The following is a 16,904-nucleotide window of genomic DNA, read 5'->3' as shown; positions in this document are numbered from 1 at the left end:
ACAACCAGGTCCAAATGGCAACAGTAGTGCTGACAGCACTGCTGATTGAGGTGAAACACTGGAGCAACTCAACTTTTAACCTTGTAGAAAGAGGAAAACATTTCTTACGTGAAATGATGTTGTTCATTTTAATTTCAAACAATGTCATTTTCTCTCAAGAAAAACACTCACTTGGTGCCACCATGCTCAAGAGCTGTCACTTGCTGTAACCACATACTGAAGTCTACTGAGTTTTTGGTGCAAGCCTACTGTCAGATCAACTAATGTTATCTGATTTTATGCTCTGTAAGAATGCTGTCTGAAGTAACGTCAGTAACTATATATATATATATCACCAGCTCAACTTCATCTAAATTGTAAAAAAAAAAAAAAATCAACCAAAACCCAACAACAAACAAAACGAAAACCCCCAAAACAAAAAAAATCCCACCAAACATAAACCTTTTATTCAATGTTTCAACCAATTTGGATTCTGGTAGAATCTTCAGAATTTCAAAGATAATGCTAAAAAATATTACTTATCATGAAATCATACCAACAAACTTAAAAAGACACAAATGAAACACAATATAATGCCACTGGCTGCTGCTTTGCTGCTTAAATAAATTCACTGACATTTTAAATGTCTGTGCTTTTGAGCTGCTAAATGACTTTTATAACCGTATTTCTAGTTCACATGAACTTAAAGAGAGTTATTTGCAAATGTCTAACTGCACTAGCTGTGCTGATGCCACTGAAGGGAAGTATTTCCCACAATTCATCATTTGATTCAATTTGTAAAAATCAGTTCAGCTGATGGGAGTTTCTTCCACTCACACATTAGTATCTTTAAAATTACTTTTATTTTTAGCCATATTTTTAGAGCATCTATCCATTGCACTATCCCTTGCACAGCTGCTGCACCACCAGCATACTTCTGCCCCGTGTCACAATCCTGATGTGACTGTCTCCTTTACGTGCTTTAAGACTGACATCACCTCTTCCCTGCTGGAAGGCATGGGTGAGCAGGGCACCACAAAAACATTCTGCATGTGCAAAATCCAACTAAGAGTAAGGGAATTAATCTGAGGGGGAAGATGAAAGCTCACATTAGGAAAAAAAAAACCCAAACAGAAAAAAGCATATGATGTTTCCGATGCTAACCATGATTACAACTTTCCCTTCAAAGATTTAAACCGTTCAAGTGATTACACATTCAGAAAGGAAGTCTTGAAATTAAATGGAAATCAAGCATGTACTGGGAAGAACATACTGGGTGAAATCACACAGCACAAGCTATAGCAGCTCAGAATTTAGCACCTATTCCATAGGTATTTACACAGGCCAGGAATGTTATTGCTGAATCAATGGCTTCCTCCCTACTTGTTCATCAAACAATGCATTTGTTGAAAAACATTGAAAAATAGTATTTTCATGAGTGGAAAGTGAAATCTCTAGAAATTTAACCTCAAAAGAGGCATTCTCAATGTCAATGCAAGACTACTACGCAGTAAAAATCTAGTCAGCTACTACTCTGCCAACTCGCCCCTAAAAATTCTTCCAGTCGAACAGCCTTTGTGTGTAAGACTATGCAGCTTTTTTCACTCTCAAACTAGACTAGCTATTACTATGTACAGTAAGACTGTTCATGCAGGTAGTTAAATAAAGCAAATATGAAAGATTTGAGGAAAAAAAGTAGAAATCTAGTATTGCTACTCAAAGAACAAAACAAGGTGCCACCACATTTAGTCCATTTTTATCACAGATGTTGTGCAGAACGGGACAAATATAAATCTAAAATAGGCTTTCAGCAACAGCAGGGGTATCTGCATATCTCCTGTGCAAATGCCTATAGGGCCATCCATTTGGAAGAGGACCTGACCTTCAAAGTGTCAGATACTATGCTACTATTATATCTTCAAAGTACTTCCTTATTAAATAGGTATAATGTGAAACTTCTGCAGCTGGCCAATTCACTGCTGTGCACAACAAGTTAGCCTGTAGTGAATTTTTAAAATCTGTATTATTTCATGATACAAAACATAGTTCAGTTACATGGAAAGCAAAATACACATTATTATTGAATCAAAATATTTTGGTAGGTGGTACTGAATGTAACTGGATTTTGAACACTCTGTCCACGATGCCACAGTGCTATATGAGATCTGTATCTCACAGCTCTCCCTGAACTCTCCCCTACTAGCTCAGCTGTCCGCAGACAGTGTTTCTGACGGTGACTGCAGTCGTGCAATTTCAATAATGTATGAGACCCACTCATAGCGAAACATCAGGATTTCAAGGAGACATGGTTTGGCCAATAAATCTGGCTGAGAGAAGAGGATGGAGTTTTAGTTTGAATGCTGTACAAAATTAACTATTTTTAATAAAATATATTTTCTGGGAAAAAAAGCTCAATTTTTTCCTGCAGGCTGCATTTCTGTCATTAAGTAATTTTCAGGAGAAATACCTGACTCTCTATATAGAATCATTTTAAAGATGAAATTCTGTGTTTAAAGACTTCATTTGCAGAGGTAAATTAGAAAATAACACTATTTTACAAAAGAATGTATTTTCATCCTTACTGTGAGCATTGAGAATGCTAACTTTGGAAGGTTTTTTTATAGCATAGGTAGAATTGTAACATAGGGTGTAGAAACTAACTGATAAAATCAGGGTGCCATCGCCTACCTTAAAGCTGGCATTTCCTTAGAGTTTGAAGGTGCAAACCCAAACAAAATACATTTTTAGTCTTTTTTTAGGTGCTATTTTTTCCATCTAAAGAGGAAAAAAAGTAAAAATAAACTCCACTGTGTAAATTACTACTTTTCTGTAGTTTATTTCAACCACAAGGTTTGTTAGTGCTACAAGCAAAGAACAGATCTAGGGGTCAGATTCATTGCAATGTCCACACCACTGAAACGGACACAAACAAGAATTCACAGAAACTTTTTCAATTTATGCTTTTGATTCATTGATTTCCTCCCATAGCCTCCTTCTCAAAAGCAGGAATATTATTACACAAACTCCTTGTTTGCTACTGCACCTTGAGCTGTTCTTCAAAACACTTCTAGTTGCTTCTACATTTCCCTTTATTGTCTGCCGTAATTTATGTTCCTGCTTAAAGCTCCCCTAAAGCTGGGCCACAACAAAATTCAGTGAACTATCAAAGAAACCAAGACAAAGCCTCCAGTGTGTGCCAGACAGAGCATGTATCAAAACAACCCTTAAAAACTGGAAGTTTAAAGAAGAAAAACAAGCTCTGTTAAGTCAGCAGAGCACACAGTACCATACAAATTACTCCTAAGAGCCAGCAGTACAAAGTATAAAAAAACCCAAACCCTTAACTTTGGCCACATCAGCGAGAACACTGTAAAATCAGTCAGACAAAATGAAGTTGACTCATTAGAGCTGGCTAGAAGATGCATGGAAACAATGCCAGGACAAGGGCAGACTCAGCACAGGCACCATTTTCTGAGGTACGCTACTTGCATGGCAATGAGCAAATGAAGAGCATGCTAGAAGGTTCTCATCAGTTGGTGACACACAGGCTAGTTAAGGAGGGAAAATTTATGTTCAATTGCTACTAGCAGCAAGCAAAAAAAGAAGTTTCTTTCACTACCATCTGTATCCAGGTAAACAGGATTCTTCTCGAAAAAGCTGTAAGCCAGGCATGCGCAGGCTAGGATGACACGAAAAAAACCCTAACACTGGAACCAAAGGATAAAGTAAAAAACCAGTAATGTGTCTGCAGCCTCATAGTAGCATAGTATTGACATCACAGGATGATCATAATGCTTTGCAACTGCTTCATAAATTGTAAGGAAACTGTAGGATCGTACTGACAAATTATTCAAATTCTCTGAACCCTGATATAGTAATCCAGGATCACTATAGGATCCCCACCCCACCCCATCTCACCCCTAGCCCCAGCTCTGAACATCCCTCTCCCTCTCCTTTACAATGCCTGGGAGCTCTAGAAGGGAGTGAAATTCCTCCTTGGTTGCCTCCCCAATTCTTAAGGGAGCATAACCTAGCTGGGGAAAAAAAAAAAGACCAGAACCAACAGCAACCACTGTCCTTCACACCAAGACAGGCCAAACGCCCATCCACAGCAGCAGGAAGCTAGAAAGGACCCATGAACAAAACAAAACCCTACTGTTCATTTCTCTGGCATGTCGCCTACCCAGCTTCCAGCTGGCCTTGACCTGCAGATTTCCTGAAACCACATCTCCGGTGGCACCACATCCTGATCACTTCTTTTTGCATCCACATGCTCCCATGGCAAAGACTTTGTATGAGAAACAAACGTCATTTTGTTTGGTTTCCACTTGCTATCTGATAATGTTATTTGATGTCCCTCAGATCTGCTATTAAGGGAAACTAATCATTCCCTATTAACTTTCCTCATGCTATTTATGATATTTCAGAGCTCACAGAATCACAGAATAGTAGGGGTTGGAAGGGACCTCTGTGGGTCATCTAGTCCAACCCCCCTGCCGAAGCAGGGTCACCTACAGTAGGCTGCACAGGATCTTGTCCAGGCGGGTCTTGAATATCTCCAGACCTTCCTCCTATCCTGTCCCACTCTCTCTATTCCCACTGTCTCCACTTGAAAAGTCCCAACCTGCTCTAGGTGACCCTGCTTTGGCAGAGGGGTTGGACTAGATGATCCACAGAAGTCCCTTCCAACGTCGAACATTCTGTGAGTTCTATTCAATCACGTCACTTAAGGAAGCTTTTCGTATCACTTAATTATTTTTGCACCTACTAGAATCTTTCTGAGGAGGTTCATCAGAACAGGACACACTACTCAACTTGTGGATGCATGTGTCCATCCTGACATAATTACAGTTCTTTTGTTTCCCTATCTATGCCCAGTAATTCCAAGTATCAGACCAACTTTTTGGATCCAAACTAAGCACTAACCTGACAACTTACGAAAACAACCTGACATTTTCAGATATTTACTGTATCTCTCAGACCTCTTTCTATGTTGTTGCCATGCTAATTCGAAATCCCTCATCACGTATACAATGATAAGGCTGTTTTCCGTCATGACTGTTTTACGCCTTAGAGCACTGAATTTCATTTGCAATGTATTCAGTTCAGTCACTCAATACCACAAGATTCTTCTGCAGCTCTTCACACTCCGTGTTCATTTCTACCACACTGAAAATCAACAAACTTTTTCATCTCCTTCTTTTTTCCAGAGAATGTATAAATATGTTGAAAAACACAGGTCATGGCAGAAATCTCACTTGGACATTACTGGTAAAAGAGAAAAACACAAACCCTGACTATTTATTCTGCTCTTGATCTTCTACCTTTAGATAGTAATCAAAGAATCTTCCTAAATCAACTAAGGTTCTTCAGCAGTCTTTGATGAAGGACATTACTAAACTCTTTTTAGAAATCCAAGCGGACTCATCAGTGCCAATTTAGGTTATCTCCTACTCTTCTCCCTGAGAAACAAACGTTAACTCTTTGATCACCAGTAGTCTGTTCTTTACTGTGGTTTTTGACATGTCCATTACAAACTCAAGCTTGCATGTCTGTAGATTAGCAGTTTTTCCTGAACTTTTTTCTTAAAAAGTGGCGTCACACCTGCCACCTTCTGTAGAATACACATCTTGATCTTTGACAATCACAAGTGGCTGTTATAACCAGAAGGACTTAGACATGTAAAGGATCTTGGAGGAAAATTACATACATACACATAAATCTGGTAAGCAATTCAGATGTCTGTCTGGTGGAAGAGCAAAAAAAAAAAAAAGACAAATAAAGGAACATACATCAGGAATCAAGTAAAACATGCTGGCAAAGAATCTCAGGGGCTAGAGGGTACCCAACTAACAGAAAATCTCTCTTAACAGTCAGGTTGACATACTGTGAATCATACAGAAGAGAAGCTTTGACTAAGAAGCCACACTTGCTGAACAGCTGCAAGGAAGGAGTCTACCACAGAGGAATGTGAGAATCCACGAACTTATAATAAACTATTGGCTGACAAACTGATGAAGACTTTTGACAGAAGGGAAGTCATTTGCGTGACTACAACTTTCAAGTATTTTCATGATCAATCCAGGAACTGATTGCTCCTCTTTACTGGGCTGTAGCCTGCTCTTTCTTTAAAGCCAAAGAGGTCATATCTCAGCTTTCCCATTTGTTGAAGAGGAGAGGGTTGAACAGGTCATACCTTCCAGTTGACAGTTCAGCAATTTCACACCTAACCTGCTTTCAAATACTCGGGTGAATACAATTCACTTTCTGACATTTCACTGTTTTATCCCTTTGTTTTTAGAGTTTTACTCTTGACATTTAAATTCAAGACAGGGCCACTGAGATGTTCTCTGCCTAGTAAGGAAATATCCCTAAGCTCCATACGAGCAATTACTTCAGAGATATCACAACACTGGTTTTGGTTCATGAAACAACTATAATCCACTATATCTGACTTGGCCTCTTAGCAAAAATAGCAACATACCAGATAACTCAGATCACTTGGAAATCAGATGTCCAGTGACAGTTCTGGAAATGACGCTAATATTCTAATGTGTAACAGCATGCACAAAGAAATGCCTATCAATCATACTAAATTCTAGATTCAACTACAAACTTGTCAAGTATTCCATAGTTTGCTTACTGTGTGTAGCCTATTCACTGATAGCAGTTCCAGATCAAATATACCTATTTTAACACAAACATTCCTCTTCTGTGTACTGAATGCTTTTCTTTCACAGCTTAACATAAATTTTCTTTTTTTTTTTTTTTTCTTTCTCTGTATACCCTAGGGAAACATTTTACTGTGTGTGATGCCAACTAAAAATCTTTGCTCCAAAGATGAAAGAGAAAAGGGAAAAGGCAAGATGGAAGCTAAAACCACTCTCCCTTTGCAAAGAGATGGGAAACTCTTGTCATCTGACAGCAAGTATCCCCAGCAAATTGTGTAATTGTGGTATCTTAGAAGAAAAGCTGCTGTTAAGATTTCTGAAGATGGGATTGCAAACCTGGGTACCCATTAAACATATTTATCTACCATTTATTACAGGAATCTCATGTACAGACAGATAGATAATCACTATGTATATATCTAGTACAGGACAGAATTGTTAAGCGGTATATCTCAGAGGTCTCTGTGAATATGTCAAGCTACAAATTCTAAATTGCAAGCACTTGGCTCACCGTGATACACTGAACTAAAAATTCTTCTACCAGTTACAAAAATAACTCCTAGCACCTTTTGTGCTTTACAATGAGGACCATTCAACACTGATGATCAGAGGCAGCTGATCAGAATAAAGTAGGTTTTCATGGTTAAATATCACAAAATGGTGGCTCAGCAGATTCTATGACCATAAAATGAGTTTTGGCGAGTTAAAAGAAAAATGTGATCACCTGCTTACGTAATCAAGCAGACATCTGATAAAAGTAGCTACACATTCCAAAGGGGAGAATCCCTCAGCAGCCATTTCAAAGTGAACCTTAAAATTTAAGCAAGAGGGATAAAGGGTGCCAATCGTATCTGAAATCTTCTGTTGCTACAAGTGTAAACTTCTGAGAAAAGGATGTGATTCAGCCACTGGTATACCTGACGTAAAAGATCAGCACACTTTTTTTTTTTTTTAAACTCTTATTGCTTATAGCTCACAAAATGCTATTTCCATACAAGGCTGACAAAGAGTTCAGGTCCAAAAAGTGTAACAGACCATCAAAACATTGCAAGCCAGTTAGTACCTGGAACATCCTGAACATCAAGTTTCTGTTTTTATAAACAAACATATGCTAAACAAACTCCACGCTGGAAGCAGTACATTTTTCAGATTCCCTCTTTTTAATGAGACAAACAAGCTACTGTAACTGTAACTTGCTTGTCAGCCTGCTATTCCTGCTACGGATTTGCATATTCATCCCTTTAAATAGTCATAAAAAGATACTATAGGAAGGTCTATTTGCAGATAAAATAAAATGCAACTTAATCATATGTAACTATAAAATCATACTCAGTTCTAATAAGATACAAGCTTTGGCATATTCTTACAAATCCATCATGACAGAAACCAGATGAAAAACAGGCACCATGGCATCTTCTTTAGCAAACTTCTCACCTGTAATTTCGCTAATTTGAGTTTTAATTGATCAACCTCACAAGGTATGCACAACACCAATAAATCTGAAATATTACATTCCACAGGCTTAGAATTTATTTTGTAAGCACATTACCTCAGCTTAACATTGTACAAACACATTCAAAATCAAAATCTTCAAAATCTTTGCACTTGCTTTTTTATTTAGCCAATATCCATTCCAGTCCAACATATTAGTATTACCAGGTTTATTACCCTACTGTCTAATCAGCCGAAGAAACCCACAAACACCATCCATGTCAAAAATAACCACTCTTTGGACCTGAACTGGACACCACAGTAACTAGCTCTCTAGGATTTTGTCTTTTAAACTGAATTCCTTTAAACAAACAAACAAAACAACAACCAAAAAAACCCAGAGAAAATTATTAAAACTAAAACCTTTATATGATGACAATGATCTTCCAAAAAACCACCCTCCACAAAACTATTAAAAAACTCCATAAATAAGCAGCTCATGATTTTCTGAGAACAAGAGTTTAACCACTGCCCTATTTCTTTATAGTGTATATATAGCTGGTTAGAATGTTTCTCAAAAAAATTCAAGAAATCTGCCTCACTTCTACTGACCGTATTCCCACTTTATTATTGATACATGTGGACACAATACAGAAGTCATTAAATAAGCTGGAAAATCACATGTAGAATATAATTTTAAGTGTACTATAAGGCAAGACAGAACTACATGAAAAAGAGAACATTTTGCCCACAGAGCATCACATTTAATAGCTTTCTTAAACAAGATAACATGCATTACTCATTCATTGTAAAATCCAAGCATTCACACAGTGAGGAAGTGTGGAAATCAAGTATGACACTATTCTTTTGCTACTTCTTGAGTACCTGAAGTTACATATACCTATTTCCACCCAGATTTTATACAGGGAAAACCGCTGATATGAATCAGCCATGACATGAGAAAAAAAAAATGCCATCCTTAACGGAAAAATACTTGTCTTTTACGAGAACCTGGCAACAGAATCTTCGTTTGCAATGTATGTCTCAAAAATTCAAGGTTTTTTTCTGACCAAAAGTCTCCTACATTCATATTCACAAAGTAGTACAGCTGACATTGGACTGTTTTTTGTCTCTCTTTGAATTTTACAAGTTTTGAATTCAAATAAAGCTATGTTCATTTTTTTCTAAGTTTGTCCACGGTCTGTGTTTTATGCAGTTACTATCTACATCTAGACACTGAAACCATTTTTCTTCATTTATGAGTCAACATCATTATTTCACTGACCATCAAACACCATATTTGTTGATTTAGAGAGAACATTTTATCATACTGAACTGCTGTATTTTATCTGACAGTAAGCCAATGGTAACAACTGAATTTTCCAAGTTAGTCATAATACTGTGTGGGATTTCTTTTGTTTGAACAGTTAATCCCTAGGACAACACAATTTAAAAAACGAAGTGGACACCGTTTCACCAACCATTTTGGCAACCCCATTATCACATTTATGTTTGTTTACCCTTTGTGTTGTTTTCTGGTCAGCAAATGTACAGATTTCTCTTTTAAATATGAAACTTAGCTTTAAGCATGAAGCATTTGGACATTGTTCTTATATAGGTCAGTAGTAGTTTATAATAAATACATGTGCAAGATGAGCTCATGTTAAGCTTTTAATTCCACTATGATTACCTTACATTTCTGAAACGGAGCAATTATAAAGATGAGGCATACTTACACAACATTTTAACACTATTATTGCCAAAATCAACTTCTTCAAAGACACAATATTGTCTTTAAAATGCCGTTCCTAACAATTGTCTTTCACAACTGATTAAAAAATACACGGCAAAAGAGGAGACAAGCAAAAACATTAACAGTCCAAAGAATCACTGTAAGACGTTTCCGCACTATCTCACAGATCAAAATACATGGTGCAAGAACAGCGATGTTTGCCACAGAACCACAGCTTGTTTTCCCCACTGCTGCTCCCCTTCTCCCACTAATATCTGGAATTACTTGGTGGGAGGCGCTGCTATGGTTCTGTGACACAGCTCCTGAAGGGTCACTTTTTCCAAAATATTTTGTCTGCTTACAAGGTAGCCAAAGGGCTTTCAATCTCCACTACTCTGGTTCTTCTAACTACTTTTCTTGTAATTATCCCCAATTATGGCATTGGAACCATACAAACCATGTGGTTTCTTTCGGTGAAACAAAGCTGCCGCATACTTTTTCCAAAGCTCGTAAAAATTATGTCCTGACTAAACAGAATCCTGCAACAATCTCCATCTCACTTCACTCACAGACTCCAGTCAGACTCCAAACTCATTCCCACATCATCCCTGAGGTTCAAGCCAAGGCAAAGCCAGGTTTCAGCCCTTTCCAAACACCTCTGAAACAAACAAGGGAAAGAAACAGCTTCTTGGTTCAGGTGCAGGAGCAAGCACTCCTGAGGAACACAGCTGATTAGGATTTCTTCATAAAATACGGATGTTAAAAAAAAAATCAAATTATTCTGAGCAATCTCCTCCCCGCCATTCCCTGAAATGAAATGAAACATACTGAGTTTGATATCTGAGTTGAGGTTTATTTTAGGATAAATTCCTTAGATCTAGAATCGCATTTCAGGAGACAAAAAATGTAACATCTACTCTGAGCATACTCATAAGCACTGCTCTGTGGAGTGCGATAGAGCCACTTTGTCTGGTGGTCTGCCAGGTTTGAAGTAAGGACAGAAAGCTGTTCCACATCCCAAATTAATGCCCTAGAGACCAGCTTATACAGCTGGCCTGTCTCTAGGTCAGTGGAAATGTAATTATCTGCACAAAAGCTTAAAAAAAAAGAAAAAAAAAAAGGAAAAGAAAAAAAAAGAACTGTATGGGGACAAAGAAGGCAAAAAAATACATTTTCTCTCTCCCTTTTTCAAACTACAAGGAAAATCAATCTCTCCTGTTCTTCCCTCCATTATTTCAGACTGCAGTGACAGGGAGGGAAGGGGAGTTACTGACAAATTTGTTATTATATTATCTTGAGAAAAACAGTATAAATGACAGAAATAGCTTTCAGATACGTAACAATTTTTTTTTTCCACAGCTGCTAATGCCAACCACTGCTTCAAGCTGCTGGTGTAAAAGACCATAATCTCATTGCAATTTAGGTAGCAGAGCCGTTTTCATTTTACACTGCAGTGCAAGGATTAAATGTATCTAAAAATTTTGTGCTTCTTTCAAGTGTTGTAACTAGTGACAGTGCTTCAGAACACAAGAAAATTTTTATTCTTACAGTGAATATACAGGTCACAACCTACATGCTGGAGGAAGAGAAAGTTCAGTTCAAAGTATTTTAATATTCATCAGATTAGTATATTTGAAAAAATAAAGATTCATTATAAAGGAACAATAAGTCTGTGATATGAAGATTGGAAAGCAAGGAGATGGACATAGAAATGTTGTTTAATATTTAGAATATGCCTACCCTATACGGGAGTATACGCAGAGACACCAAGAATTTCTGAGTCATATTAACTGAGGTACTAGAAGCAGTCTGGTTTTGCTGGCTGTTAGCAAAAAGCAGCAGGATTTGTCAGCTTAGGAAAAGCACTACATTAATGCAGCTATAATGCTTGTGAAATTCTGCCTTGTTCAGTGTCATGGATCACAGGGATGCAGCTGTGTACGTATTTTCCTACTGATCAAAATCCATCTAAATTCCAGCTGAGCCTAGTGTTTCCTCTTGGATAGGTGGCTCTGAAGGCCTACACCTAGCCAACAAAGGCCAGATGGACAGATCTGGGTGAAATTATTAAGTACGTATTTGGGCTTTGGGAGAGGCTGGAGAACTTGTGGCCTTATTTTCAACTGAACTTTTTCCCAAAAGCTTTTAAACTTACCTTAAAACACTGAAAACCTTCAGTCTCTCTCATGTTTTCAAGACCTGAACAATACCCGCTTTGTCAAACTATGTCAGCAGACTGGACTTCCTGCTGCCTAAGTACAGCAGCCCTAAAATGGTAGTGCCTATCATGACACACCAGAAAAGAAGCTACAAAAACAGTAAGCTGTTTATAAAAAAACTGTTTTGAAACATTTCAATTTTCAAATTTAAAAAAAAAAATTCTTCACTAAGTAGACTTGATAGTTTTCCCTTATACAGCCTGGAAAAGGACTTCTGTAGGAATCTAAAGCACACGAAACTTGTTCAGCAACTACCAGTCCATGATACAAAAGGTAGTAACAGAAACACTGCTGCACACAGGCCCAGAGATTACAATACCTTCATATTAGATGCCTCGGTTTCCAGTTTTGTTAAGTGATTGGAGTTATCCTCTAACTCTTGCCGAAGGTTGGAGTTCTCCATCTTTAATGCCTCAACTTGCTTTAACAACTGATCATATGAAGCTGCGGCCATCCTGGGCTACCCTGAGCCCTAAAAAAATAAGAGAAAATATTAAACATTTTAGAAAAAAACTCCAAATTTATTTAACCATAAAATTACCTCTCTCCTTCCCATTTACCACTCATCTGTCCAAACAATTTAAATTCATTAAACCAAACTATTAATGCCTAGAACGAATGCCAGTTCAAAGACTTTTTTCAGTGGGCTTCCACTTGATACATACAATTACACACACAAGTGAAGTTTATTAACAACTGTGTTAGGTATTAGGGGAACTCAGAATCATAGCATCATACAAAAGCATCCTTACTATTTGCATTTCAATTCTAACACTGAGAAACTACACAGATAATAGACCATATTTAATCATTTTTGGATAGACAACAAGCACCGTCAACCATACCTAAATGATGACGACTGCCTACTTATTTTATGAAACAAAAGATAGTTTTCAAAACTGTCAAAATTCCTAGGAATAGCACACACTAAATGAGATGCTGTATGAAAGGCAAACAGTAAATACTGAGGAACTTCAGAAAAAAAAGCATCAAGTGTACTAGTAATCAAGTCTTTCGTAAAAATACCCTCCAAGACATAAAGATTTAAACAAATATACTTACAAAATTCCAACACAAGAAGTGGTCATACTGCACAGCAGATTAAAAAGATACAAGGCTTTTCTCGATATCAAGATATCCCATATTATTTTGGGTAACACCATCACAATTATCCAACCATTACAAAAGAGAAAGAAACACATACTCCAGTTTGAATTGTAAAATACAAGTTGTTCCCAACTTTCAAAACCAAAAACCATCGAAGTTGTTCATCTAACAACATAAGTTAACTAAAAAACGGCTAGCCACATTTGAGGCTCTTCAGAGCTGCAGCTATGAACTTCTTATTCACCAGTCACTAAAGAGAATACAAGAAAGCCTCGCACTTCCTATACGTACAAGTCACTCTTCCACTGTCATGGCAGGAATCTCCTAAGTATGCAGTCTGTAACTCAAATGAAAAAAATGTAAAAAGCTTACACGACAACACTCCTTTTCACGATTACTGCAGTACTTCAGAAAAGCTGAAACAATTAAAAGCTCTTAATTTAGGATTTTCTGTGTATCCTTTCACTACGCCTTTGACCTTACTGCTTGTGTAACTCCTTATATAACCAACTCTGCTCTTCCAGATGAATCTTAATTGAATTATTCAGCCTAATAAGAACAGGTAAAATTATTCAAAAAGTTCCTCAATACAAATTTTGAAAATCATGTTTGATTTTTCTAAATTTAAACTCAACGAAAAGTAAAAAAGAATATACACCACTGAAGACAGGAGAATAACAAAAGCTGTAATGCATTTGATATGACCAGTTTATTCCAAGAACCAAGTCTTCACGCTCTAAGTGTCTGTCATCAAAGACAGGAGAAGCAGGAAGCCTGCAACGTACCGAACTGTGATATCCATGACACTACCAATAAGCTGAACAAAAAAAAGTCCCTAACAAATTTCTTCTCCAAAATTTGATCATGCTTTACTGGAGATCTCATTCTTAGAGAAATGAAGGCAATCAGACACTTCTACTCTGTTCTGTGAATTCTGTGCTTTTACCATCAGGCTGTTTCACCTAAAAGCTGGAGAGCTCTCAAAGACAGTTCTAATAAGAAAGAAATTAAAAAAAAATCAAAACGGGCAGACTGCTTCTGTTCCAATTCATGTACGGTCTTATTTATAAGTAACAGTTTCCATTCTTATTAACAAAACCAACAGCTGTAGTTCACATTTCAGAACATCAGACTGCATGGACACTTCTGCACAAGCCCAAGGGAAGGCAGCAGAAGTTGAAACATTATTCACATTAGTTGACATAAATTAGTATTGTATTGTAATATTGATAGAATCTGTTGGTTTCAACTCAAATATACTGCACATTTATTCATTTACATTTAAGTTACAGAAGCTGCTGTGTGCCATGTATTTGACATGCATTTTGATTCTAGCTGGAATATATTTTTCTCCCATTATTTTAATTAATGCTTAGTATGAAAGGACAGGTAACGATAAAAAATACCAAATTTTTCCATTTTCTGTCCACACTACATAATTCTCACTCGTGAATCTGGAAGTTAATTAATAAGATGCATACATGTAACAAAGAAAATGGAGAAAACTGAATGAGGGGAGGAGCTACAGCAGAAAGACAGCAACTGCATGGCTCTGGTATTTTAAATGCAAAATAAGTTTAAATGCACTTATGTTAAATGAGTAAGGATCCAGTTTCTGAAGGGGGCATTTGGTTTGTCTTCTTCCCCCTTCTGATCTGAGTTCCTAAGCTTCCTTCTGTGTACTTTATTTTCTTAACGTGGAAGTAGGACATCACCACTAAAAGACAGCATTCTGCCTCAGACCAGAAGTCACTTCCTGGCTTATTCAAATGTCAAACTTTACTCTGTGGGTTTGCAGATAAAACTGAGCTAGCCGATTACTGCAAGCTGGGTAATCCAAAACATCTTCATTTTTTTGTTAAATACACACCCAAATGGGCAACAAGCGACACTGCCACAGGCAGAAACTCGCCCCAGCAGGAATCGCAGCAATGCCTGGCAGCTGCTCTCCGCTACCACGGCATTCACACCGGCACCTCAGGATACGGGACGGATTTTAATGAGAACCTCCTAGCAGGGGGAAGGAGGGAAAAAAGCGTGCACCATACTTTTGGGAGCATGGCGAGGTTTGGGCAAAGCGTATTTGCAGCCGGTAGACCCACACTGCAAACGGGACTGGGGGCAGACAGCCTCACGTTAGCAATACCCCGCGAGCCACTGCAGCATCTGCTCCCAGCCATGCCTGCCACCCTTCTGCCTGGGGCACCGGGGCTCCTCGGGGCCACACAGATGTACACCTACCTCCCTCACCCTCCATGATAATTCTCCTTCTTCCTGCCTGTAAAGGAAGCACTATCACATATTTGAGGAGAACAGTAAACTACTTTTTAGAAATAATAGACCTCACCCGCCTCAACTGCACCAAGGCATTTGATACAGCACCACATGTAAAACCAGCTACAGCTATAACAAAGATGAGCAGAAAAACCATGCATTATTAAGGAGTAGCTCAACGACAACACTGGGCAGTGCTGAAAGCCAGACTGCTGGGCTGGAGGCAGGTTGTTAACAAAGTTCCCCCGAAACTAGACCACCACAGGTGTTTTCAAATGCTTCATTACTGACCTTGGCACAAGAAGTGACATCAAAACTTGCTCACATAAATTCAACAGGCTTCACAACGTCAGAGGACTACATGTAACACACAAGGAATCTGATGAACTGAGAAACGGAGCAGTAGAAACTTGGTGGAATTAAACAGCATAACAACATAAGGTCACTCATGTAGGAATCTGGTCACCTGGAAGCAGTGAGCAGGGAGAAGCAACTTGATCCTCCCAGCAGCCAGGCTGCAGGGCACTCAGGCGCTGCCAACACCAGACTGGCACCAGGAAAGCAAACATGAGTTTCCTCCAGAGTTACCAAGTCACTTCACAAAGCTACAGGTGAGAAAAATGCATTTAACTGGGGCAGAGAAAGACGCTAAGTGATCAGGGGACTAGAGAGTCTCTCATATAAGAAGAGACTTGACAAGCAAGCCTTTGACATCTCAGCACAACAAAGGCTGGAATGACACCGCTACACTTTCTCATTAGGGAGAGGAAAACACTCCAGAGGGAGAAAAATATTTACATTAAAACACAACATTGACACAGAACAAATGGATATAAACTGGTCGTTTATCAACGTAGGCTGGCAACATCTATTGGAAGTTGTAAATTCAGCAACATCCTTGCCTAGCTCACTGGACAGGAAGGAACTGGACTTAACGGTTCAGAAATCCAATCTTTTACTCCTAAACTTCAATACAGAAGAATACTGTACTTATTTTGGTATCTTCAAGCTATTTGTATCTTTTCCTCAAGAAATAATGAAATGTCAAAGCCATTTCACAAAAGACACCTTTATTTAGCTTTAAAATGGAGGAAACGGACATGAGTAATGCACAACCACAAAGTAGCTTAGGCTTTCTGATGCTGATCACTATGACACCTCTCAGGCACTTAGACTGCAGAGTGAAATCACAAGGCCCCATTACACACAAGCTGTTCCACACACATTGAGCTAACACCCTCAAAATTAAAATCTGCCTTTCTTCTGGAAATAGGTTTTTACCAACAGCCTCAAACTAGACACACCAGATCAGAATTCAGGTACCAAAACAAATCCTTGGATTTATGCTCCAACTTCTCTGAGGGAAAAAAAAGAAAAGACTTCAAAAATTTTTTAAACACAGAATTGGTGGCATCAATAGAAATTGACTGTATTGCTGCATCCCTTTCTTGTAATTTCTCAGTGGTCAAAACACGTGCCCTGGGGAAAGAG

General features: G+C 38.1%; 1 protein-coding gene across 4 annotated transcripts in view; it reads right to left on the bottom strand.

Moving 5' to 3' along the window:
- Window positions 1–16,904, bottom strand: part of APC (APC regulator of Wnt signaling pathway) — a 104,168-nt gene that overhangs the window by 56,235 nt on the left and 31,029 nt on the right. For all 4 annotated transcript variants that reach the window (XM_075411722.1, XM_075411723.1, XM_075411721.1 and 1 more), the window contains exon 2: window positions 12,352–12,504. In XM_075411722.1, coding sequence (XP_075267837.1) covers window positions 12,352–12,486 — 135 coding nt within the window. In that variant the 5' untranslated portion in view covers window positions 12,487–12,504. The remainder of the gene's footprint in view (window positions 1–12,351; window positions 12,505–16,904) is intronic.

This window comes from Opisthocomus hoazin, chromosome Z (genome assembly GCF_030867145.1).
Source record: "Opisthocomus hoazin isolate bOpiHoa1 chromosome Z, bOpiHoa1.hap1, whole genome shotgun sequence".
NCBI classification, from domain to species: Eukaryota; Metazoa; Chordata; class Aves; order Opisthocomiformes; family Opisthocomidae; genus Opisthocomus; species Opisthocomus hoazin.
The sequence above is the reverse complement of the archived record's forward strand: the minus strand, read 5'-3'. Positions and strand labels throughout refer to the sequence as shown.